Below are 26,714 nucleotides of genomic sequence, written 5' to 3' on the forward strand. Positions count from 1 at the left end.
TTGAGTTATGGGTGCAAGGGTGAATCTGAGTGGGGCTATTTCTATTCGTTTCATGTCAAATAACAATTGACATTGACTATTGAGCCCTTTAAGCAAGTTAAATGGTGTGTTTTGGGGTGAGTTTTGATTTAATTGCCCTTTGCCACCCACCACCATGTACTTTTTGTTATAAAGGGAAAGAGGGGGGAGGTCTCTGACTGGTCAATAACCACCAAACTCCAAGACACATGTAATAGGCACTTCTGTATCTGGCTGTGTAGTGTACTTTCACCTATATTAACTTTTGAATTATTTGTTATGTGGAGGCATTTGCAGATGATTGGAAGTTGATTTTACATTACAGACAAAAATTAATAGCCGGCTTCCCCTACAGAGGGCGACCGGCTGTCTGAACGATTAACAAACATTACTACAGTATTGCATAACTGCCATGTAACGGGAGAGAGGTTGAATATTTTGGCGACAATGACTTCGCCGAAGCCTGCGTGCCATGCCAAACATTTGTAGCCGCGTTAGCAGAGTTGGATGAATGCCAAATGGTAGTGAGCACAAAGCCATGTAGAGGAATGCAGAAGGGGGCAAGCGAGGTAGGGGCAGGCGTGAGAGAGAGAGAGACCGAACGAAGAAGAAGAAATTCTGGCAGTGAATGAGGTAGAGAGAGAAATGGGGAGCTGAATGGTAGATAGATAAGAATAGAGCAGAAACAAAAGGGAAGAAAGGAATGGGAGCAATGCAAGCCTAAAATTGTTAAAATGAAACAAAATAGCCATCTCAAAACAGCATTTTAATAGAGCTACATGGACAGTGCCAGCGCAGACCAGAGAAGATGAGAAGAGGCGAAAATGATTGATGATGAAAGATGAAGATAAAGGATGATGGGAAAGGGGATGGAGAGGGGAAGGGGAATGATGGAGAGCATGACTGTACGCAGCATATAGGGGTAGGGGGCAGTTACCCCCCCAAAAAAATAAAGATAAATAAATGAATAAATCACAAAATCACCAAAAGTTTGCACAAAATCCTTAAATTTCAAGTTAAGAAAGTACAGAAGTGCCTCCAAGACAAGCTCGGTCACTTTGCTACCTCCCTTTTGTGTTTCCTAAATTATTTATATGTCTTGCCCCCCCCCCCCCGAAAAAAATTAAACATACAGCCTGCATGAACCCCAGCAGGGGCAAAATGAGTTGTGAAACATTACACCTTGATATGTGTGCTATTAATGGATACCATCAGTGGTGTGAGAGCATAGCACAAATCAGGATCATTAGCTCACTGGTCATACGCACTCCTTCCCAGAGATCAGCCATGCCTCTTGACTTTAATTCTATCGCGGCCAGCAAGCGAACCATACCAGGCTTACCAGCCAAATCAGCTTCAAAGTTCTACGACCTCTATCCTCTCCGACTCTCCCCTACCCTTGAACGTGGAGTGGACTAATCACCAATTGGAAACTTTTTGTGTGGATTTAGCCTCGCGCTGGAGGGTTCAGAGGAAAGCTATCTGGGATTTCATGGTATTGATTTGAGAGGTCGTAACCCGTGTTGTACAACCAGGAAGAGATGTCACTTCCTTGCAATAGGAGATCGAAGCCGAAACAATGCTTCATGCAGGATAGTCATACCCTGGTAAGACATCAAAATGCTTGAGTGGTACTACCAGGATACTCCCAACATACACGTGACATCAGCATCTACATTTTTTTTCAGCTTTACAAGGAAAACGTCTATTTCCTTCATTTGTTGAATTTTCAGAAATGCCCTTATTTTCACAATATGTGTCAAATTGTATCTTTTTATTTAACAGTACATCATTTACATGTAAAGTGTGCCCCATCCCCATAATTGACTGTATTACTTTTCAAGTTCTCACTCCACAGATTATTCACGGATCTTAGTTGTTTATCTATTCTGAACAGAAGAAACCATTAATATTCCCTTCAAACTAATGTCTTATTTTAACGCATGTATATGTGTTGGTACATGTATATAGGCCTGTATTAAAGATTAAAATGATGATACACATGTACTTCAGCGTGTTTTGTGTTATAGAATGTGTTTGTAGACTGCAATTTCAGTATCTGAGTGAAACAAATATTGAAATGTTATTGAAATGATTTCCAAAATCCATGAAAAATACTCATGTCAGAATCCTGCCATTCAGTCTTTACAATTGCCTATAAAAAATCACCCTCGTTCAACCACATATTCATTGATTAAACATTACAGGTCAAGACCACCCTAACATATAGTTGAGCTAGATATATTGAGAAATATCAAACAAGCATAGCAGTGAAAATGTTTTTTTTTAATACAAAAAAGAATATACAGTGCGTCCCAGAAAAAAGAAACAGGGATTCCCATGACTTCTTAATTCAAAGGCAATTGAATTGTGATATTTCATTTCCATTATCATATAATTCGATTATTCCTCTTTATTTTGATACCTACATGTAATTTGAGACAAACACTTCTCGCATTAATGAGCAAGACTAGTTTGAAATTTTAATGTCAAAACAAGGTTGCACAGAAAAATTGGACAAGATCGGTTCGCGATAAGACGACTGTGCATATTCGACGATTGGCTCATTAGCATTTCTTTTTTATTCTTTGTAAATAAGCTTCTCTCACTGATCCCTGAAATGAGAGTGGATTCAGATTCACACATACGTTTCTGCGCAAATCGTTTCTGACATGCCTCAATATTTATTGTTTGTAATCTGCCAAGCGTGAACGATTTGCTAAGCTGTTGGTTTCAAATAAGAGATTAAATCCCACTCTTGCCATGAGTATCATATTTATAGTAAAAATATATGTAATAATTGTGAAATGTATCTCTGAAAACGGGTTTCCTTTTTAGTGGGATGCAAATGGAAATAAGGGAGGCAATGATGCCATGCATTCTCTGTATCATATTTTGTTCTATTATTTGGATTATCATAAAGTTTATATCCAATATTGAACAACTTGGTTGGATTTCTGATGTGTGAAATCATCATTGTCATGATTTTTTATCATCAACTATACATGTATTTCTCACTATTTAATTAGATTTTTTAAAGTTAACATTTACAAAACTGATTTTCTCAAGACTCAGATCTGTACGATACTTTTTTTCATCACAAATTTCATTAAGTGTTGTAGCTTTTAAAAATATTCTTCTTTATGATTATTGTATTTTAAAGTTGTGTTAAATCACTGTTTTCCCCTTTTTATCTCCCATTTTGTTCTCTCCTTCTACCCTGTGACCTTTCCTATATTATCTTCCTTCTCCATCATGTTTCCTTTCCTTTATCTTCTTTTACCACTTTTCGTTCTCTTCATCACAGTTGAATGTCATCCATATGCATATGGAGCTGAAAAAGAAGAATATTGAGGAATTGATGGAAAGGTTTGGAAATGAACAACCGCCACCTGCAATATTTCTTGAGGTAAGATTTCCAGTTGTCCATATAAAAGAAATTCTTTATGATAATGTTCGATCTTGTAATGGTCAATTCAAACTTCCTTTCAATTATTTTGTGTCTAATATATGGATTTGTGATTTAGCTTCATATATTTTTTATGAACATTAGCTATCAAAGATGATGTATATGTAGCTTTCTTAATTCAGAAGTACATGTTCGGAGTATTAATTTTATCATTAGTCCCCAATGACGTTACTCCGGATTTTGTCTCGCCTGCATACATGTAGCGGAGAGAGACTATCGACGCCGCTTTTCCGACGGCGGCGGCGTCGTCAACATTAAAATCTTAACCTATGGTTAAGTTTTTGTAATCCCATCATAACTTAGAAACCAAGTTCAAGACACTTTTACATAAGGGTTATCAAGTATTACTTAACACCTTCCTGAGTTTCAGGTCGCAGGTCATTTAGGGTCAATGAACTTTGGCCATGTTGGGGGTATATGTTGATTTCCATTATAACTTTGAAAGTTTATGGATCTAGTTCATGAAACTTAGTCATAAGAGTAATCAAGTATTACTGAACATCCTGTGCTAGTCTCAGGTCACATGACCAAGGTCAAATGTCATTTAGGGTCAGTGAACATATTTTATCATATGAATGGTGTATTTTTGTGAATAATTATTCTATAGTCGTTTTCAAAGTCGGCACTGCTGCTATATTGAATCATGTAATGCAGGCGAGACTGCCAGAGGCGTTCACCTTTTTTTATCGACATCAATACTGGGAGATGAATTTAAAATCAAATTTGACCTAATCAAACCTTATAGTATTAATATTTAATAAGGTACAAAACATAAATCTTTTTCTCATGCACTTAAAATATAGACTGAAATACATTAAAATTAGTTTTAGAATTAAATCATACGTAACATACATGTACGTATATACAAACAGCTTTGTGCAATGGCCTCTGTCTATGTTAGTGTACATGTACATGTAAATATTAAAATATTTCAAACTTTGTCAGTCTGTCAAAGAAATATATTAACTGACTTGTAGCAGTTTAATGGGAATGTTTTACTCAGGTATGTTAGATTGCAAAACAAATCTAACTGACTTGTAGCAGTATAATGGGAATGTTTTACTTAGGTATATGAGATTGCATTAAAAGAACAGAGTTTTGGTATGCTTGCAATGTCAGTGGCTCATTTTTAGATTCAAATTTAGACCATCTCATACAACTTTACGAGACAGAAAGTGGAGCTAGAGAGAAAAGAGCCCATGAGTGGAGAGTTTGCACTAAGTACATAACAAGTTTGTTTAAAAGAATTTTTTTAAACTCTATAAAAATGTTGCCATAGATATTTGCCCTATTTCTATATATGTAGCAATGGTAATTGAAATGCATTATTTTGATATCTATGGGTGGCTGCTTAAAGCTAGTATCTCAAAAATGTTGGATGGCTCAGAAAAAGTTGTATACAGGCAATAGTGACAGCCTTCAAGTCTTGTAAATTGTCTCCAAATTCCTGATTTTGTTTTTCTTGACAAAATAATGTCCTGATTCTAGATAGAGCCTTTTCTGAGAATTCCTCAGAATTTCATAGATATTGAGATATTAAAGAGGTTTTAATAGCCCACTGTTCAAATGTGCCTTTTCATCACTATATTATGTTTTTCGATAACCCAAGACCAGTTTAATAGAATTGTAACAAAACAAATCTGTACCCAAGTACGTAGCCTTCCAATAGAAGTTTCAGTGGTTTTGTTGGGTTGGTTGGATTTTTTATATGGCCTATTTTATATGTATGGGTAGTGTTTTTACTTGTATGTTTATAAAGAAAACAAATAGTTCTGCAGCTCTTACTCCATTAGAAACACAAGATACATGTGTAAAATTGACAATGAAGTTTTTGAAATATAATTTCTCGATTAATTCTTTGTAAGAACACACAGTATTATGCAGTGCAAAAGAACCAGTCATTCCAAAAAACTAATATATCACCTGACAACTAAATCTTGTGTTTGTGTCACTTTCGAAAGCTGTTCATCTTTACAAATCAGTTTATATGGTTTCCAAAAACATAACGGTGTATTGTAGAATAAGAAGATAGAGTGGATTTTAAGAACCTCTTCAAATTAGGTTTAGAATCTTTTTTCTCATCATCTGATTCTGTTCATGGCTGGAAAGTTGTCTACAAGGCTTTAACATCTACGTGTACAGTACTTATAAATTCAGCCTCTATTTAAAGTCGATGACCAGAAAAGTTGTCTTTATTCAACGCTCTTTAACTTGCTATTACACTATAGAAGCAGAGAAAATAGGATCAGTGAACAGCATTTTTTAATGGTGTCATAGTTTAGTTAAAGAATGCTGAAGTTTACTATATAATGAGCCCATTGTAAATCTGAATTTGATATTTTCTTCATTTTTTTCACATTTTCTATTATTTGTAAATATATTGGGTACATCCAGTTTACAATGTGCTTTTCTTCTATGATGTTCTTCAGATGAATTCAAGGGAAAATGCATCTTCACAGCTGCAAAGTAGTATGGATTTGACATTAAAGATAATTTCCAGTTGTGGGGATGATCTCAAAATGACTTTTTACAGAATTTAATATACATGTAAATTGATCACCAAAGTGTCTGTTTGTACGAATAAAAAATATGTGCCAAAGGATTCTGGAAGAAATTGTGTACATGTAATTGCTGAGAAATAAGCAAAATAATAATACACTGTCCCACGTGTGCCTATCTGTGTTGGAGATCTTCAGTGTGATCGTTTTTTAGCTTAGATATTATGATTTCACAAAGTTCAGTTTATGTAACTGTACCAGAAATATAGATCCACGATGATATAGTAATACTTAACCTTGGTTTTACAGACTTTCTCACGAAATCAGTATTTTACTGCAACTACTGTCATTTAGCTTTAAAATTGGAGTGGTTATGAGGGAAACCCCTTTCAGATCTGTTGTTCACTACATTAGTCTTTAAATGGCTTGATCCGTAGATTTATGCTCGTGCTGAATTTCAGAGAAATGAAAGCCGGCAAATATGAACTTGTCAACCACCCTTGAACAAAGAAAGAGTTCGACGTTGAGATTTATGGGCAGTCCTTCCTGGTGCTCAATTTACCCAATAATTGCCAGCCATATCAGTGATTCCTCTGAATTAACCTTGCTTGTTTTAAAGCCTCCAAATGATTTACCTTCCTGGTATCACGAGGTTGTACCTGGAAGTGGGAGCGTTATCACAGTTAAATCAATATTGATAAAGAAAAACAAGACATTAACAAGTTTTGATATTATGTGCAGTATAAGAAAGTGCTGTAACTTTTCAGTTCACTGAAAGCAGTCCGTCTTGATGATATAACTGTTGATCTTCATTAAAAATGAAGTACATACTCATAAAGTGATTAGTGTATAAAAAGGATATCCAATCAGTGAATATTCTTAATTCTTTCATGTAGCTTTTACATTTGAATGCTTTTACATATATATAGATTGATTTAATTACTTCAGATTTTTTTTAGAGGAGACTGGCCATGACTGAGGCCATCCCCTGAGAAAAAGAGAGTCTAAACTGGATAGATATGTGGACCCACGATATCCTATATGTGGTACCTTGCATTAAATAAGTCATGTGGTCTCCTTGGCGCTTGTCTGGCATGCCAGGCGGTGTCACGAGGGCAAGGGGGCTGATCCCATTGCGTCATGGTTAGCATCCGATGACGCAGGAAGGGAGAAGGAGGAGGGACCAACAGACATTTTCTTGCCACTCTGTGTCCACTTTGCAATGATGTAGGGGATTAAATGTACTGGCCGTCATGATGAAGAATGTTCCATCGGTTTCATGTTGAAACTATTGAAATACAAAATTCATCATATGGAATCAAAAAGGAAGAAATGACCAAGATTTCTGTCAAAAGCAATGTGACTTTATTGGTAACAACTACTAATATATTATGTTTGCATGCCAGGGAATAATTTTGCTTTACAAATTTGAATAGCATTTTTGGTCATAAGAGAAAAGCTCTCAACTAAGTAATGTATAGTCCTATTTAAAAATATACTATACAAAAGAATTAATGTGTAGCAGTCTTTAAAAATTGTGGAGCAAATTGCGATGCGATACCAGGAAAATTATTCCCTGTATGCTCATGTTGCATCAGTGTACCTACAGTGTTTTGTTGTTGTTTTTTCTTGATATAGTTTATTACTGTAGCTGTGTATGAATATCACTGTTTAATACACAATAACATGTATGCCCTGTACTCACCAGAATACATGTACCTGTAGTTCTTTAAGAAGCAACATGAGCAAAATTTGTCAAATGTTAAGATACTCTTGCCATAAGCCTACATTATATGGACTGTAGTTCTACGTTAGGCCTACTTGAAGAATGTGATTAGAAATAGAATCCATAGGTCTGCGATGAGGTGACAATCTGATTGCTATCTGTCTATTGATCCTGTATGTAGGAATACCAAGACTTGACAGATCAACTGAGCGAGTTACAAGTTGAAGAACAGAGGATAAACAATGAGATGAGCAATGGCCACACCTCGCCCAATCTCCAGACCACACCCCCTCCAGAACCGTTAGACCTACATGCGCCCTTCTCCAGCAAACACAATCTTGCTCCTCCCCTCAAAAAGGAATTCGCCAACCAGCAGCACCCCAAGTCGCCGCTTAGCCAATCAGTGAGGGCTTTCTTGCCAAATCAGCAGAGGACATCGGTAAGTTTCCCATAGTAGTACTTTGATTAGGGGTGTAGTAGGAGAGCTGTCAGCAATGGGACAGTATTAAACATAGTTCACCTATTGAATGAGCATTGAATAAGGTCTGTTCTTTTTACAGTCAAGTATGATTTATTTATGATGAATTGTAGAAAGAAAGTATGATGAAGCACATTAAACTATGGCATGAGGAATTTTTTATTTAAATAGAAACTTTGCAAGAACCCGATATTCATCTCTGTATTCTCTTCTTATAAAGAGCTATGTATTAAAGCCCCCACATCAAACCAACCCTGGATTTGCTTATTATCAAAGTGCAGTATGATCGATCGGGGAAAGGCTAGATATCAGAAACCAGGAATGACTACATTGAAATGACACCTACATAAATGTAGGTAGGATGAGGAAACTTGTCACACTGCTGAAACTCCTTATATGTGCTAATGTGCTGGCTGAGATGAGATGGCAATGGTGCAATCTTGTGATTGTCTCTACCCTGGTTGTAGCTTCTCTCTCTCTCTCTCTCCCTTGTTTCCCCATTTTATTTTCCTTTCTACCAGGTCTGTCCCAGGCATGTCTGAGATTTGATTATTCCTTTGTGTATTGCTGAAGCAATTTGTTAAGTTGTCATAATATAGTACTGTGGGAGAGAGAGAAGGGGGGGGGGGTGAGATAGCATGTGACGGAGCACCCGACCTTCCCATTTAGTCTCCTCAGGGCTTCTCAAACATCGCCTGTGGTGCACAACCTATGAGATAGCTGTTAGCCGTCAAAACCCGCTACCAAAGTGCTCAAATTGCACTCTAAATTAAGGCACCATGCACACATAGCGATCCCAGTGGTATGCTGATGGGGACATTCTAGGTTTCTGTGGCTATGGTAACTCATGTGCTGTTGCACAAGATAAATTAGGCAATATCTAACCAGGGAAGTGTTATTCCTGATCTAACTAGACATCAGCGAATGGTTGATTCTTTTACGAGGGATCACATTATTTCGGTCTCCTTTGTACTGTGTTAATTCTTATTCCATCAAAATGGCTCATTATATTCAGGTCATGCTAGACATAAGTACATGTACTAGGCCTACCTGTACAGAAAAAAAGAGAGTGTTCTTAATTATGTTTTGGAGATTTCTTGTGAGAGTTTATCCAACACTGTTTAATGTTCTCATATTTTTTCTTTGTTGGAAGTAGGTGTTGGATACATGATTAATTTTGAGTTCGTCTTGGAGTGTGATATCTTGGCAGTGCTGCCATGAAGAGATCTAGTTGCAATTTTCCACCTCTACACTCTCAGACATGGGTACATATAGTCCCGCTGTCAGCGATGATTCCTCTATAAACAACCCTCGAAATCATTTTAGTTATAAACTGAGTTATTGGTTTAATATTAAAGGAGAATGAAACCCTTGAAACCAGCTGAATCCATATCAAAGAGAAAAATCAAAGAAACATATTGTTGAAAGTTTGAGGAAGATTGAATGAATAATAAGAAAGTTATGAGCATTTGAATATTGAGATCACTAATGCCATGTAGATCCTCCCATTGGCAATGCGACCAAGATCTGTGATGTCACAAACGTACAACTCCCTCATTACTTTAGTACTTATTTCACTTATATTCTCACTTTTATAGAGTCTATCACAAGGTGAGGTGTTCTCTTTATGAGAAGACAAGTACAGAGGTTTCACAACATTATATCATTGATGAATCGTTTGTCATATGATTAGAATGAGCAAAAAGAGATGTTTTGGGGTATATTTTCAGTGTCCAAAAGGGGAGAGTTGTTCATCTGTGACATCATATATCTTGGTCGCATAGCCAATGGGAGGATCTCCATAGCATTAGTGATCTCGACATTCAAATGCTCATAACTCTTCTATTGCTAGTCCTATTTTGCTCAAACTTTTGTTGATCTTATTCTTTGATTTTTCTGCTTTCACAAAAGCTAACTTGCTCCAAGAGTTTCATTTTCCTTTAACACAATAGTTTCATTTGTTCATGATTCCAAATTATGATCACCGTTCAAGCTACTGTTGTAATCAGCATACTTTTACATCAAACAGGCAACGCCTGAGCTTTTACAAACTACAAGTAAGCACAAACTTTAACTATTTAGAAAGGCCTATGGATTAACTAATTCAAATCGTGTAGGCCCAAGGGAGTGTTCAAAGTCAAGTTTCAAATTTAAACAGCAACATGAACCATGATTGAAAACTCAATTACAAAACGCTGAACACAATCATGGTCAGCGGTGCACTGTTCAGTGTCGAAAATATAAAGCTTTTTTTTTTGTTGTATGTTTATCGTCTTTCATTTCCCGCTTTCATCAGCGCAGCTTTATTGCGCAGTTTGACCCATCACAAGAAAGGTTGATTTGGCACCTGTCTACGTAGGCTTCTACTCCAAGGACATTTAAAGATGTTTCAAATCTTAATCGTGTCCATTGTCGCATCCGCGATGCTGGAGGTCATGAAATATGAGGTTATCGCGTTTAATTCGTTTACGAAGTATAAATTTTACTCCAAATCGTGATTTGAAAGATGTTTACTTTTTCGACCGGGAATGGAGGACATTGAACACACCCTTTGTTTCTTTATATCTGCGTTTTGTAATCATATTTTCAATCATGATTCATGTTGCTGTTTCACACCCTATTAAGTAGTCCTAATTACTTCCAACTGATTGTGATTGAAATATTCGATAAGATAGATCTCTTCCATTGTAAAATCCATGTGTACTGGTAGATCATTTTGGAATGTTACTTGGAATATGATCTATTGCGATGGTGACATCAGTGACTATGTGGATTATTGAATTTTTCACTTTCTCTCATCATTACGGTAGTTTTTCCACAATTTAAGATCTCATTTTCAACATGGTTGAATTTCCGTGGAATTATCTAAGACAATTGCACAATTTTTTCTTCTTCTCTCTGCTAAATGACATTCATGCCTCCGCTCAATAAGGAAACCCACCGCATTCGTACTCAATGTAGTGATATAATGCTGAGTCATCTGAATAGCAATGTGTCTCATTGACCAGACTACTCAACATTTGATATCCCAGGGTTGCCTGTGTGAGGGTTGTGTTCCTGCCCAGGGTCCCTCAGTTATGAATTATTCATGAAGTATGTTAACCCACTGCTGCTTGGAAAGCTCATACATCATGTAGTTGCTTGATTCATCCGTCCTTCAATAGAATGTCTTGATTGGCACTTTAGAGTGGAACATTGGTCAGTTAATATCATTATTAGCCAATACCAGTCAATAAAGTTCAGTGTGGCTAGTATTCACAACATGAGCCTTCGATTTTAGAAATAGAAAATAGAGATTTTAAATGATATTGTGCCATACTTGTGTGCTCAACTTACTTGCAGTATGGTGATATGATATTACATGTAAGTTGTAAATTAATATTTTATCTTTTAAAGAAGATCAAATTTATGAATTTATAAGTTAGGAGACCTTTCAAGTATATTTCTCGAACAGAAAAGGTCTTTTGTTCGCCTCGAAGCTGTTACATACATGTACACTACATGAAAAATTGGAGCCTCTGTAAACTGCAGATTTATTACATAGCACTTACCATCACATTGTGTTATGGTACTGACCTGGGATTACCAGGAACTTATCAAATTCTTATCGCAGCGGGTGCAACAAAGAGCTCAAATTCAAAGAACATGCATCTATATAATCTCTATATTGAATTTTTGATGAGCATTTGGTTCCTCCACTCGTCCAAATGCCTTGATATAGGATGGTTTTCAATCACATACATTTAGGTGGAAAATGGAGGGGTTTAGTGTTTCAAAGTCTTTTATGATATTGAATTGTGAATCTGGAAAGACGGCTGGGACATATAAAAGTACATGTTGTGTACTTTCTGTTGCTATTGGCTTTGTTTTCACTGGATCGTAATCCATCAGTAGAATGCAGTTTTCTTGGAAATTATATGGATACGTTTTTTTCCCCCTAGTAACAACTCACCTCAAATAAATATCAACTACACTAAATCCAAGCTGTTGGTAAAGCACGTCCTCTTGATATACATTTTTTTTATCAAGCAATTTTTTTTTCATATGCCACTGGTTCCAGATGAGATGTTTGCTATACATATTTGCATTTCTATATTCACTTTTAACGTTTCTGAAAGAGTGTATGAAACATGAAAGGATGGTCACCAGCACCTAATTGTTACTGATATTTGTATTCTGCCAGAAAAAGTTCACAGAATCGGGTCTTGTGCCACAAAAGCTAGCGATCAATCGTACGCTTGATCTTCACGATTGATTTTACATTGTATTCAATGCAATTAGTCGTTAAGAAAAATGTTCCACGATCATTGCTAAGCTTTGTGTTATGGGCCCCTGATCATATTTTATCAGGGAATCAACCTATCTTCCACCTCTATCATCAACTGTGCCTGAATCTGAAACCGAAACAGCATCGGAGATAAAGCAAATTGATCCGGAATATATGCCAGACTCCATACCCCTGGATAGCTAGTAACCCAATACTCTGCATAATGCCCCGTCTGCAATTTATCATCCAAGATGTGACTTTATTGGTATTAGTCGTGACGATCAAATTGTCTTCATCGTCTTTTGATTATTTGGGTCGAATTTCTTGGTGATACAGATTCCTAGAAAAACCTGTTAGTGTATAAACCAACAAGATTGTTTATAGCTTACATCAAGACAATCGGTCCGTAAATATGGACTGATTGCTGCTCAGAATTATTAATGAGCCCCCTCTCAAAATTTGATATATTCAGTCATGGTATTGGACATACTGTACAAGCTGTCCATTCGTTGTGTCACAAATACTTACAATAACATGTCAGCATATATTTTGGCTTGCTTCTTGTCGATTTACTGTTGTACTCATAGCTAATAAATCTTTTTTAATTTACTAAATGCTGAGATATAAAACGTGATATCTTAATTGCCTTATTTTTAATTAAAGGTGAAAAAAGAGGGGGGGGGGTTAGTTTTGTCAACTATCTCAGATTTTTGATATCTCATATTATTTCTAATTCTGGTATTAAACTGATTTATAAGATTGAACATCTCCCAGATAACCTATTACTATGCGACCTACATCTGCTGTAGCTGCCTGACAATGCAATGTATATGGTGAACCTTACTTGGTACCGGAGGGTGTGTTCGCATTTCTAAGATGATGTCCTGCAAAATATCATTTCAGTCTGGGAATCACATGAATTTCATCATGGACAAGAGAACAGTTTTCATTCTCATAATTCATTCATTTTTAGAGTTAACAGGTTAATTGTCTGAAACATGAGGAGTGTGAAGCAATTTTGTTAGGGATAATCACTGCCAATGGTCATAACCTCCTGAAAATCCTTTGATCAGATTTGCTGAGAGTTGATTTCCATAATATCACATGTATCAGTGAAAAATCATAAGTTTAAAAAGCAATTTTTGAAACTTGCCTTCCCTATGGGCCATTGTGTGCCATATATTAAGTTTGGGGGTATTTATATAGAAAATTTTCAGGATGTGCAGGAAAACGACATGGGAGAATTAGGATTAGGGTTAGATCCGTGATGAGGATTTACATGTATGTTCAGCTTAATGTGGAGATATCTGCGAAACTGCTGCCTGAGTAAATGTTGTGGAATCTTTCATCATCCTAGTCCAAGTCCATCCCAGAAAAATGTTGATTTGAATAAATAGAAAAAAATCAAATTTAATAGAATAATGCTGAAAATTTCATCAAAATCGGATGTAAAAAAAGAAAGTTATGACATTTTAAAGTTTCGCTTATTTCTCACAAAACAGTGATATGCACAACTCAGTGACATGCAAGTGAGACATACCATGATGTCCCTCACTCACTATTTCTTTTGTTTTTTATTGTTTGAATCATACAATATTTCATTTTTTACAGATAAGACAATAAGGACCAACTTGACTGAACCATATAGTAATAAACAATGCTAACTCCACATGTTCAGGGAGGAATTAAATGTTTTTTCACTTGGCAATGAGGAGAAAATTAGAGTATTTCATATTTCCTATAATAAAATACAAAAGAAATAGTGAGTGGATGACGCCATCAGTCTCCTCATTTGCCTACCAACCAGGATGTGCATATAACTGTTTTGTGAGAAATAAGCGAAACTTTAAAATGTCATAACTTTCTTTTTTACATCCGATTTTGATGAAATTTTCAGTGTTGTGCTTGTTGGATTTTTCTCTTTTTATTTATAGCCACTTTTTGTTGGGGTGGACTTGTCCTTTAATATACATGTACATGTAAAGCCTTTTAATTGCAATTGATCGTGTGGTGATGTTTTTACATTTGATCATTCGACTGATCATACACAATACTAAATGCGATCAATCATAGAAACCAGCCCCATATTCAATCAATATTAAAGCTTTACGTTATTGGGACCTGGTTTCACTAATATATGATTGAATTTCATATGCACATTCAGTTTGATCATAAAAACGCTGTCTTTTGATAAACTGTTCTAGGTAGTATGACTTTGTGACCATATCAGTCAATTCATTTCCACAGTACACTCTAGAATGGGCTTTGTTACCCAAATGAAATTATTTTTAGATTAACTTTCATGTGTGAACTGGGCCAATGTGTGTGACCTATAATAGTGAGAATCTATCTCGGGGAGCCATCAAGCTAACACCTAGTGACATTCAAATCTAGGGCTCATTTCAGCTGTGATGTCAATTCATGATACTCAGTCTGTCACACAAACTTAAATACATGTGCTGAAGGACTTAAGCACCCTTCATCACTTACATGTAGGTATGCTTCTCTATATCTTTGAAGTAATAATGGCAAGATGTATTTGAAATGGTGAAAAAAAAGATAATATAATGATCAATAATATAAAGTGAATTTTTCCCTTGAATCTTTTTACATCTTTTATTTCTTCTTACAGTTCAGTGCTGTGTTTATTGTTTTATGTTTGATGACTAAATACTGTAGAACATGGATCCACCTTCACCATCCACAGATTTTAACCATAATAATAATAATAATAATCCGCATTTATATAGCGCTTAACACATCGGAACGACGTCTCTAAGCGCTTTACAGATATATTATTACCCCGGTCATCGGATCCTTGCATGCCCGCATACAATGTATGCACCTTCTCCACTCCCTGGGGAGCATTCCAACAAGAGTTCCAAGACTCAATTGCTAGGCATGCTACATAGACTTTCACTTCCTACCAGGTACCCATTTAACACCTGGGTGGAGAGTGGCAACTTGTGGATTAACGTCTTGCCAAAGGACGCTAGGCCATGGTGGGATTCGAACACACGACCCTCTGATTGCAAGGCGAGAGTCAGAACCGCTACACCACGGCGCTTCCACACTATCTCTTTTAACTGTTAAGTAATTTTTTGTATGGATTTTATGGACCCTTCTGTGCCTTTCACACCCATGTTTTAAGTACTCGATCTTTTTTGTTTGCCACTTCAGGTACTGGCCAAGTCCGGAACCACCCTCAAATATTCTTTGTCCAGAGCTATGAAGATGAGGGAGTTGAAGCCAGAGATGTGTATAGTTTACCGAGTCAATCCCAGGATGGTTCTGAGCTGGGATACAGATATGATGTACCTCGCTGGAGAAGAGGTGAGTAGCAGGCTTTTTATTTACTGTTCAAGCGCGAATTTAAAACCACACGAATTTATGAGCATCTATTTTAATGCAAGTTTTTAATTGGTGTATCGTTTTGGCACAGAGACTGCATAATTTGACCTATAGAGGGCGACATTTAAGCAAGCAAGCTTGAGCTCCAAAATCATGTGCATTGCGAGAATTTGTTCCAATGCGATCAATTTTTTTTACAGTTGCAGATTGGTATTTATATTATGATTTTGCTTGAAATTTAAGTTGTTTTTGTTGTGGGATTGGTGAGTGTTTAGTTCTGTTAAGTTTTTAAGAAGACGTCTTGTCGATCGCCCAGGTTTGTTGATTGATCCCATGCAATTTGAAGAGCCGTAATCCCCCCGGTCCTTACCCAGTGCTCGGCCGTCAATACCAGGCCAGCAGCGCCTCCGTTTTGCCCTCCCCGATGTCCGCCCCGCAAAGAAACGTTGCGCTAAATGTCACAAAAGCTCATGATTGGATCAAAACAATGCTGAATTACGCCCTCATTTAGAGCTAGAATTATGATCAGAAAGTACAATTTCGTTGCTGAAATGTTAATTGAAACCATTCACAGATGGGGAAGAAGGAAGTGACTTTGTGATTACAGAGTGTGCAGTGCGAATTCAAGAACCCGCAAATATGTTTTGAAGCTGCCAAGCCCCCAAAAATAATCCCGCGAAAGGGGGAATAAAGGAATCAGCGTACAGTCAGGCAGTCGGTCCGTTGCAAATCTTGCGCATCGAAAAATTTCTTCAGTTTTTAACCAATTGTCATGAAACTAGGAACACATGTTGGTTTCGAGGTTAAGATGTGCGAGACACATATTTTTGTGTATCGAAAGTCGTGTTGCCATGGTTTCAACATATTATATGCCCCAAATTAGGTTAAAAGCTTTCAGTTCGTACTTCATAAGAATCGTAAGTCTTCATGAGACGGGGAACCAGGTGGTTGTTTCATAAAGAAAACTTACGATTCTTATGAAATTTGGCTCACACATTGGTCCTGACGTAAAAATGTGCAGGACACATTTTTGCATCTGTCGGAAATTGTGTTGCCATGGTAACTATATTATCATGTAAACAAAATTAGGAAAAAATCTTGCAGTTCGAAATACTTCATCAGTTTTTAACCAATCTCATATTTTGCTCACACATAGGTCTTGGGGTTAAGATGGGCAAGACATATATTTTTCTATGTGTTGGAAACTGTTGCCATGGTAATGGCAGAGGGCGGGGGTATTAATCACCTCCAGTGATAGTTCTATTTGTTTTTCCATGGCTTCATACTTTTTGTACTTACCTGCCAAAATTTACTACATTGCATTATAGTTTATATTGGACCCAAATGTCAGGAGCTCTTTTTTTAAATAGTTTTCCAGGGGCACGTTGCATAAAATCAAGTGCAAGACCATAATACGCAAGTTTAAGTGGTCTAAAATTACATTTTTGGAGATTGATTGCAACTCTTTTGGCATGTTTCTACAGAAAATCGTTAAAAACGGTTTATCTTTTCCGGAATTGAAAAACCGTATCGCCCTTAAACCAACCGGTTTTTACAGTTTTTATGCGTTTTTTTTAAATAAACTGCATCGCGTCTGTTTCTGCAGGGAAGATTTCCGGAATTCTGGATACTTTTGCAGGTATTACCGTTTACCGATTCTCTGTATAAACACGCCGTTCCTGCAAGAGGGCTCCTAATGGCACTTTATCCTCACTATTTTTCCCCTGATGACTAGTGTCCTTTCATAACAAATTTCATATGATTAGTAGGAGGGGGTAAGAATCTGCATTGAACTCCCTTTAAGTGCAGACAGAATAGCCGAAGAGAATATTATTTGCACTATAGGGGGCCGTTTCATTAAGCTGTTCGTAAGTTATGAGCGACTTTAAAAACGACTGGTGATCCTTTCTTACGCGCTTTACCATCGCAAAAAATACCATTTTTTCCACAAAAAAGGATCACCAGTCGTTCTTAAAGTCGCTCTTAACTTACGATCAGCTTTATGAAACAACCACCTGGTTCCCCGTCTCTTGAAGACTTAAGACTACACGTATTGTAACTTTGCCATTATGACAAGTACCATGGCAACCTTGAATGTGATTGGCTGCTGAGCCCTGTTACCATGGTTGTTACCATAATGACAAAGTTTCCATGGTAGTATCTTTATGAAACAGGGACCCCTGACTGGCATATGATGCATTTTGTATTCATAATAATAACAGGCATTTATAAAGTGTCATCTATATAAAAAATAATCTATTCCAAGGTGAACTAATATTATTACCCTGGCTTAAAGGGATGGTCCGGGCTGAAAATATTTATATCTTAATACATAGAGTAGAATTCACTGAGCAAAATGCCGAAAATTTCATCAAAATCAGATAACAAATAATAAAGTTATTGAAGTTTGAAGTTTAGCAATATTTTGTTAAAACAGTCATCATGAATATTCATTAGGTGGGCTGATGATGTCACATCTCCACTTTTCTTATATTATTACATAACATCATAATTTTTTCATTATTTCATACTTGTGTGAATAATATGTCTCCCTTATAATGAAATAAGTTGCAGCAATAAATATTTTATACACTAAATCAGTTGTCAATCCAATTTTTCTAGTTCTTGGGAGGAATAAATTTGAATAAACCTAATTTCATATAATAAAATACAAAAGAACAAGTGGGGATGTGACATCATCAGCCCACCTAATGAATATTCATGACGACTGTTTTCACAAAATATTGCTAAACTTTCAAATTCAATAACTTTGTTATCCAATTTTGATGAAATTTTTTCGGCATTTTGCTCAGTGAATTCTACTCTATTTCTTAAGCTATAAATACTTTCAACCCGGACCATTCCTTTAAGCTTGAGCTGCCGTTTCTAGCGCTGTGTATCAAGGTAATAATCCTGCCAGTACCCATTCACTAAGATTAAAGATTGATTTGTAATTTGATATATTGATTTTGTTCTTTTTTTCCACAGATATCTGTAGAGTTGAAAGCACAGAATTTCCCAGCGCCAAGTAGCATATCACATAATTTTGTAAGTATCACTTGCTATTATTCAATTAGTTTTGAAGTTTTATTTGTTTAACCTTACCAGGTGTTTTTTTATGTTTGAATATTCAAACATTATTCCCGAAACTTTATACATCTGATGGGTTTTTTATGCCATCATTTTTCTTCATTATTTCAAGAACATTTCATTTTGAGTCTGCCATCATATCATGCAAGCTATAATTTTTATAAAAAAATATGACAACCTTTTGATATTTTCTTAAATTTCCCCTTGCAATATATCTGATTAATAAAAGGGCATTGACAAAATATTTCCAAGGTTTTTCTAGGAAAAATATGTTAGTATTCATTATGGATGAAGAGAGGAATAACAATTAGGTGATGAATTTGAGCATCAAACAAGTACGAGTAATACAATATGTAATTCCAGAAGACAGCTTGATTTATTCATCAATGGTTAAGATGTATATCATACAGAGTCAACAAGGTAATCTCTTTTATTTTGTATCGCCCATTATTCTTTTAGAGTAGGAATGTGATAAAATTCTCCCTATTCACATCCAATATCTTCCTTTGTTATTTTCCTACATGGGGCCTTCAGAATCTTATCGTATTCATTTATTTAATCTTTCAGGTCAGAAAAACCTTCTTTGCAATAGCCTTTTGTGACAGCTGTCAGAAGCTGCTGTTCCACGGCTTCCGATGTCAGACGTGCAGCTACAAATTCCACCAGCGGTGTGCTAACAAAGTGCCCACAATATGCACCTCCACGACGGGAGACAACCTTTACAAGCTGTAAGTTGCTTCTGTCAATTCGGGTCAATTTTTTTGTCATAAAAGTTTTAGCAATGAGATGTCACAATGCTCACAATTACCACAGTAGCATTAATCATTGGTGCATCGTGTTCTAGTGGTTCTGACTCTCGCCTTTTAAACTGAGGGTTCGCGGGTTCGAATCCTAGTCATGGCGTGTTTTCCTTCAGCAAGAAATGTATCCACACTGCTGCACTCGACCCAGGTGAGGTGATTGGGTACGTGGCAGGATTAATTCCTTGAGTGCACGAGCGCTGAAAGGCAGCTCAAGCTAAACCCGGGGTAGCAATGATAAAAGTGCACCTAATAGATCGTTTCTTGATAGATAGCGCTATACAAATGCATATTATTATTGTTATTATTATTATTATTACTTCTCAACCAATCAGTATGAAGGATTTCACTGTAGGCGTTATTGACTGACTACATTACGTTGATAAGATCATGATGAAGAAGGTCCCTAATATTTTTCTGAAAACAAATCCTGTTCCGATGAGATTTTCCCATAAAACTTTGTTTATCATGAATGTTTAGAACTGGGCTAAGTAATATCGAGATCCAAAATCATTTTATTTCTGAATTGATAAAAACTTACCTGAAATTAGAATGTCCTTCATGTATAATTACCTTACCTGTTACCTCCAGATGCCTAGTGGCACGTAGGGCCTCCACCGAACGTCTCCACCTTTGCCTATCAGAGGCCACAGCTCTGGCTTCTGTCCATGTCCTCCATCCAGCCAGGGTCCTTTCTTTTTCCACTGTTCGCCGCATTTCATGTATAGTTCCATAACAATTATAAACAAATGAATGTGTTGGAATGAGCCACAAGAATTTGGTCAGTGGAGAAGACTGACTGTTACCATTGTAATCTATCAAATTGTTCTCAGAGAGGAGTCATGATAGGGATAAGGTCGTGGGGGAGGGAAGGGGATGAAGTTTCATCTCTTAGTGGGCCATATTTCTCATGAATTCTGTTATCTGATTGGTTGATTTGTTTGTGAGACAAAAATATTTTACTGGGTCACAAAGATCAAACAGGTAATATGAGCCCGTATCACCTGTTTGATGTTTAGCTGTTGTTGTTTTTATGCTGTTTTCATTGTTATGCGCATGCCCATTGCAGATTTCAACCACGTAATATGAGGTTGTATTACGTGCGTATTCAAGTGCACTGGTATTTGCGCGTCGATTTAAGTGGCAAAATGCGCATTCTTTTTACTGTGATCATTGTGATGTCATGAATGACTTCCTCTCAAAAATCACTCTCAAAATTCAGGGTTTGCATTTTTTTAGTTCTATTCTATTGATTTTCCCTATTCTGCAATAATATAGGGATATACTTAAAGTGATTGGTTAACATTGGTTTGACTTTTAAAAAATCTGAGCTAGAAGGTCACACTTGTCACCTGTGTCTGTAATATGTTACAAAAATGAAGCCCAGAAAAAATTGCGTTTGAAAATAATTATTAAGTGCTTCAAAAATTGAAATATAAAGTGACCGAAAACACCATCTTAATTTCATCCCATACACTTATGTGTACTATTTAGGCGTCTATAAGACGCCTATTTACAAAATCGGGGTTTGCCTTGTAGTTTTAGCTTTTCATTCTCAATAATGGTTGTTTTTAGGGTTTATTAGTTCTAATACATGCACTTGTACACATGTTTCATCTTGGTTTGAGAATTTTTTAAATCGGCTGCTGACAAAGTTAAACAATACCTTTAAAGATAAAGTCGTTACACCCTGCTTGTTCTTACGAAATACGGGAAATATCTACGTTCTGGTTCCATATCACATGGACAAGCAGGGGGTAACTAATAACATCAGGACCACAACTCTCATCTCTTATTTTGATATATATACAATATTATCAACAAGATCATTGCCACCTAACTACATCCCCAGAGAGCAGTATGTAAAATGCCTAACTCTTTGAAAGTGCAAAATTTATGGGTGAATGTGAAAATGCCTAACTCTAGATAAAAACTGTGTTAATGCAGAGACGCCTTTTGCTTGATCTCTGACCCTGACACCTTCCAAATTCAGGCTTGTCAGGTTGTATTATCATACAGCACATATGGGGCTTCAACATATTCTGGCTCGTTCAGGCCCAGTGGGTGAAATTGACTGGCATCCACATTCTTGAGATTACAGTGTACACTTAAATGCTCTAATACTTCATGTTCTTAAAGTAATGTGAACAAACTTGCAAAGAGGTGTGTGAAGTACAAAAGGTAGTGCTCATAACATTGGAAAGTACCACATTGTATGTTGCTGACAACAAATATTAACATCATTTTTATAATTTCTTAGATTATTGGCATTGAGGAAAGAAGAGGACTACAATGACTATCAAGATCCCTTCCCTGACGAACCCGAATCACCGTCATCAGATGATCAAGATTTCCCAAGGAATACGTTACCACGGGAACGTTCCACGTCCGCACCTAATATCTGCCAAAATGCAGTTAACGTTCCTGGTAAACAGTTTGATGTAAGTGTCCTTGGGGAACGAGCGATTAATGTGGATATTCTCATTTTGAGTGTTACTTGTAGCTTCGTGTACTGATTCCATAATTATTATTTTTTATTATTTTTATGATTAGTATTTGTATTATTATTTTTATTATTGTTATTATTATTATCATTATTATTATTATTATTATCATTATTATTATTTTTATTATTATAATATCAATAATCTTATGAGGTCACAGTGGTTATTATATGAATAAAAAACTGTTTGAAGGATCGACTTCATACTTGGTTCGTGTATGCAGGTAGGAGGTTTTAAGGGTCACAAGGTCAAACAGCATCGGGGGTTATTCCTATGAAAGGATGTTTGTCATCATATCTTAGAGTAAAATATAATAAATAAATAAATCAAATTTCAACTTGGGTCATGTTTTTGGAAGCAATCATGATAATATGAAAGATATTGAACTTACGAAGTCAAATAGGTAATGAATTTTAGATCTTGCAATTATTGAGGAATGGATTTGGAAGATGTACAGTCAAGAAACAATCTAGTCTGTTTATACGTGATCTTTCACTTTTCTTTTGTTTTCTTTATTCACCCCCCCCCCCCCCCCTCTTTCTCTCCATCTCTCTCATTTCTCTTTCTTTTTCTTTCAATCTTGATTAAACACCTTTTGTCACCTTCGTCTCCTTTACGATATCCGTTTTTCCTCCGTTAACAGAGTGAAGCCTTTTCAAGATTTGCTTTCCCAGTAAAACCTTCTCTAAATCCAGGTGAGTTTCGTATTCTTTTGATGCAGTGATATCAGTGAAAACTTGCTCAATATGAATAACAAAACTAAAATATCAATTATTTCAACCTTTAATACTTTTCTGGCCATTATATGCATCAGACACTATTAGCAGCTGCATCTCAGGCTAGCTTCCCTCAGTTATTCTTCATGCAATTCCCCCGCAAGCTTCTCCTATTTCCCAGTTTATTTCGTATAATTTTCCTCTCTTAAAGAAAGAATTATCCAGAACCCCAGGTTAATGGACATGTTACAACATAAAGATGTTTACTTTCATGCAATTGTTTGATGCTTCAATGCTGCCATGACCACGTACGGGGATAGGTTCCTTTTGTGATGAATTGAGAAAAACGTGTTCACACCATGCCAACTTTTTTTTTTTATAGATAAGTGAAACTAATAATAAAGCCAATTGGGCATCAAATTAAATAATATGAATAAAATCAATTATCAGGTTTACATGATTATTGAATCGGTGATGTCAGAAACATGTACTGGTATGGTTGAAAATTAGATGTTAAATTTCTGTTTGTTATCAGATTGCATGCAGAGTATGTGCATGACTTTATATTGAGCTTTAAAAGTAACCAGTTTTTGTTGTTTGTCTGTTATCTTTGCATTATCTTTAAATTATGAATATGTCTGCCTTGGTCTTAATTGGCTCAAACCCATAAAGAGTCATTTATTTTTTATTGGAACATATCACTGTTTTTTTTTTATTTGTGTGCATGTTGAAACGTTACCCTTTGCACAGAGTTGCATGTTTTTGCATTGTTGTTGTAAAGTTATTTTTTATAGAAAACTGGGCCCAAAACACAACATTTTCAACTGCTACAGATAGTTACTGATGATAAAATGTAATGACGTACAAGTAATCACAATGTCCTTCCTATTTATTTATTTTACAGAAATTCAGATAAGTAAGTAAAATGCTAGGCACATCTACATTGTAGCTATATTTGGTTTTGTTTTCATCAACATTTGTTCGTTAATTTATTCCAACATGGTGGGTTACAGGTACTTTCCGGACTGAATAAGATTCTTATGTTGTCCATTTCATTCATCGTAAAGTAAACAAGTTATCATTTGATGGTAGCATCAATCAATATAACGAAAGAAGTAGAAATTTTGGGGAAATATAAAATATAAATAGTGAATTAGTTGGTGATGGGTTGTCTATCGCTATCACCTGGGCGTTATTACGATAATAGGTCTTCAAATTTTATCATAATTTTTTATGATGTCTCTACATTTGATAATAATTGACCTGTTAGTTAGGATTGTCCTATTTTTCATGTAATTCACATACCAGCTATGAACATTGTAATATGGACAGGGTATACTTTTTATCGAATATAAAACTGTTTAGAGCTAAGGATTTATTAACTGATTATTTATAATTCATTGATTTAAAATATTTTTGTCATGTCATCACTTTAAGAAATATGCAATCATTTTATCCATGTAGTAGTAGAAGTAATAGTCACATCAGGGCCCGTCTTACAAAGAGTTGAGATTGATGCGATCAACCATAACTATGGAAAGCCAGCAACGTCAACATCTGAAATGCGTTCAAAATATTTTTGAGATATGATGAGTATTCATGTATTTATTATTTTGTTGAAAATTCACTAAGCTTCTCTTTGTTTACATTGGAGATTGTGTAACTTTCCTGCAGAAAAAAAATTATGACAGTGATGGATTTCCATACAGTTGAGATTGATCGGATCAATCTTAACTCTTTGTAAGACACAGCCCAGGTCTTCAATGACATAGTGCAAACCAGGGGCCCGTAATATTGTTATATTATTACATCCACATACACTTTACATTTACATCCATTATATCCATGTAATACTGTAGCAGTACAAACCTAGCACATACAAGCTGATTTGGTTTGGACTGGTAATGGAATACTCTTTCCAGATTCTAAGAATTATTAGAATCTGAATTATTAGAATTTGTGAAATTATAACATCCACATTATACATACATTTACATCCAATATATTTATGTTATAGCAGTACCAACCCAGCATTAAAAGTTAATTTGGTTTATGACTGGTTAAGGCCTGGTCCCACTGGCGAACGGACACAAAACGTATTCACAACGGATAAAGCGGACAAGCAAAATTTTGGGGTGGCTCCATCCGTTTTCATCCGCTCCAGACAATGGACGAAATGGGCGAACAATGAAATCACAGTGGACGGATGCTCGGTAGATATAGAGCATATGAAACACGTATGCAAAGGGTACACAACGGATACATTACGTTTTCCAGCGGATCGCAAGATTCTTTTCCGTTTTACATCCTCTCTCCATACGTAAGTGCAGTGGGACCAAGCCTTTATGGAATAGAATACCCTTTCCAGATTCTAAGGACATTGACAGCACCACCTCCTATTCTTAGTGCAAGAATTAATATTCGCTGTAGGAGTGTGTGTTGTGTTGTTATCGTTGACAAGCATGTGTCTTGTGTACCAATCAATACTGATATTCTATCTCTTCTTTTAGATCCTTAAAGGGGTTTTCCCTCATCCTTGATTTTTTTTTTGCACAATATTTCCGCAACATGTAGAGCAGCTATCACGGCATTCCATTTTTTTCCTTTCAAGTGGTTCATTTCATTTGTCAATCAATACTGAAACCCTGCTAAAAATTGGTGCATATCAAGGTTGCCATTATTTGTTATATTTTTTTTATCGTACACATGATTGATGGCCAAGATCTTTGAGATTTGTGTTATGTCAGTAAAAATTCACTTAATTGGATCAAGGTCATGGGTAGGTCACCACAGGTCAAAAACCTGTAAGAAAGTTGATATTTTGTCATAGTTTCATAAGTAAATTGTGAAGTGAATAAATTTCCTTATTCCTTGAAATGGTGTATCCATACATGTAACATTGCACCTTCATGACCTTGGATTATAAGATTAAATGAAGAAGACAAAATGTTTTATATTGCAATATCACAAAGTCAACAGTCCTTCTATTTTGAATTGCGTAATGGAGGGGAGAATGCCAGAGGCATTCCACTTTATGAATGAAATATATTTGTGCACATTTACTGGCATAATAAACAATTACTCTGGGTTGCTGGGTTTTGTATTAACACAGTTAAAATCTAACATGCATCACTTTCACACATTCAAATAATTACTGTCTTTCAAGCTTTCATTATTCCCGCTGCCGGTGATTTAGATTTTTGTTGTATTTCATTGTTTTTTACTTCATTGTTTTTATTGTGCTATTTGCTTCTTAACATTTTTTCCCCTTCTCTTCTTAATCATTTAATGTCCGGGGGGGGAAGTACCCATATTTGTCATTGAAAAAAAAAACACTTATCCTATTAATAAGTTGCTTTTATTAGCACTACCTTATTATATCTAACCTACTCTGGAGTGCAGTTTTCATGTTTAATCTTTCCTAAGATTCCATTGCTGTGTACCGTAGTATCAACACCTTTATACTTTCTCCTTTTGTAATTATTATCTCTTCATTTTTTCTTAAGACTTTGCCCACCCATAGTTGGTAGCTGGTAGCATTGTATTTTTGGTTTGTCCGTCTGTCTGTTTCATTCTCGCGATAACTGAAGCACGCATCTCAGAGTGGTGATGATCCGATTAGATTTGGGGGTCATGAGGTCAAAGGTGACAGAGATATGTATGAAAATATCTTACCACGATACCAGAAATACCAATTAAGGGATCAACTTCAAACTTGGCTCATATATGCCTATTTGGGTGACGATGTTGCGATTAGATTTGTACGGGTAGTCATGAGGTCAAAGGTGAACTTAAGA

General features: G+C 36.0%; 1 protein-coding gene across 3 annotated transcripts in view; it reads left to right on the forward strand.

Moving 5' to 3' along the window:
• The first annotated feature begins 1,263 nt into the window (after positions 1-1,263).
• The window catches only part of LOC129257855 (serine/threonine-protein kinase A-Raf-like), a 44,322-nt gene continuing 18,871 nt past the window's right edge, over positions 1,264-26,714 (forward strand). For 2 of the 3 annotated variants that reach the window (XM_064096329.1, XM_064096330.1), the window contains exons 1-9: positions 1,264-1,625; positions 3,326-3,427; positions 7,893-8,150; positions 15,637-15,789; positions 18,796-18,855; positions 19,465-19,625; positions 21,958-22,138; positions 22,845-22,896; positions 23,822-23,833. In XM_064096329.1, the coding sequence (XP_063952399.1) occupies positions 1,560-1,625; positions 3,326-3,427; positions 7,893-8,150; positions 15,637-15,789; positions 18,796-18,855; positions 19,465-19,625; positions 21,958-22,138; positions 22,845-22,896; positions 23,822-23,833 (1,045 nt within the window). In that variant the 5' untranslated portion in view covers positions 1,264-1,559. The remainder of the gene's footprint in view (positions 1,626-3,325; positions 3,428-7,892; positions 8,151-15,636; positions 15,790-18,795; positions 18,856-19,464; positions 19,626-21,957; positions 22,139-22,844; positions 22,897-23,821; positions 23,834-26,714) is intronic. The other variant, XM_054896280.2, reaches the window with a different exon arrangement.

This window comes from Lytechinus pictus, chromosome 3 (genome assembly GCF_037042905.1).
Source record: "Lytechinus pictus isolate F3 Inbred chromosome 3, Lp3.0, whole genome shotgun sequence".
Classification (NCBI taxonomy): Eukaryota; Metazoa; Echinodermata; class Echinoidea; order Temnopleuroida; family Toxopneustidae; genus Lytechinus; species Lytechinus pictus.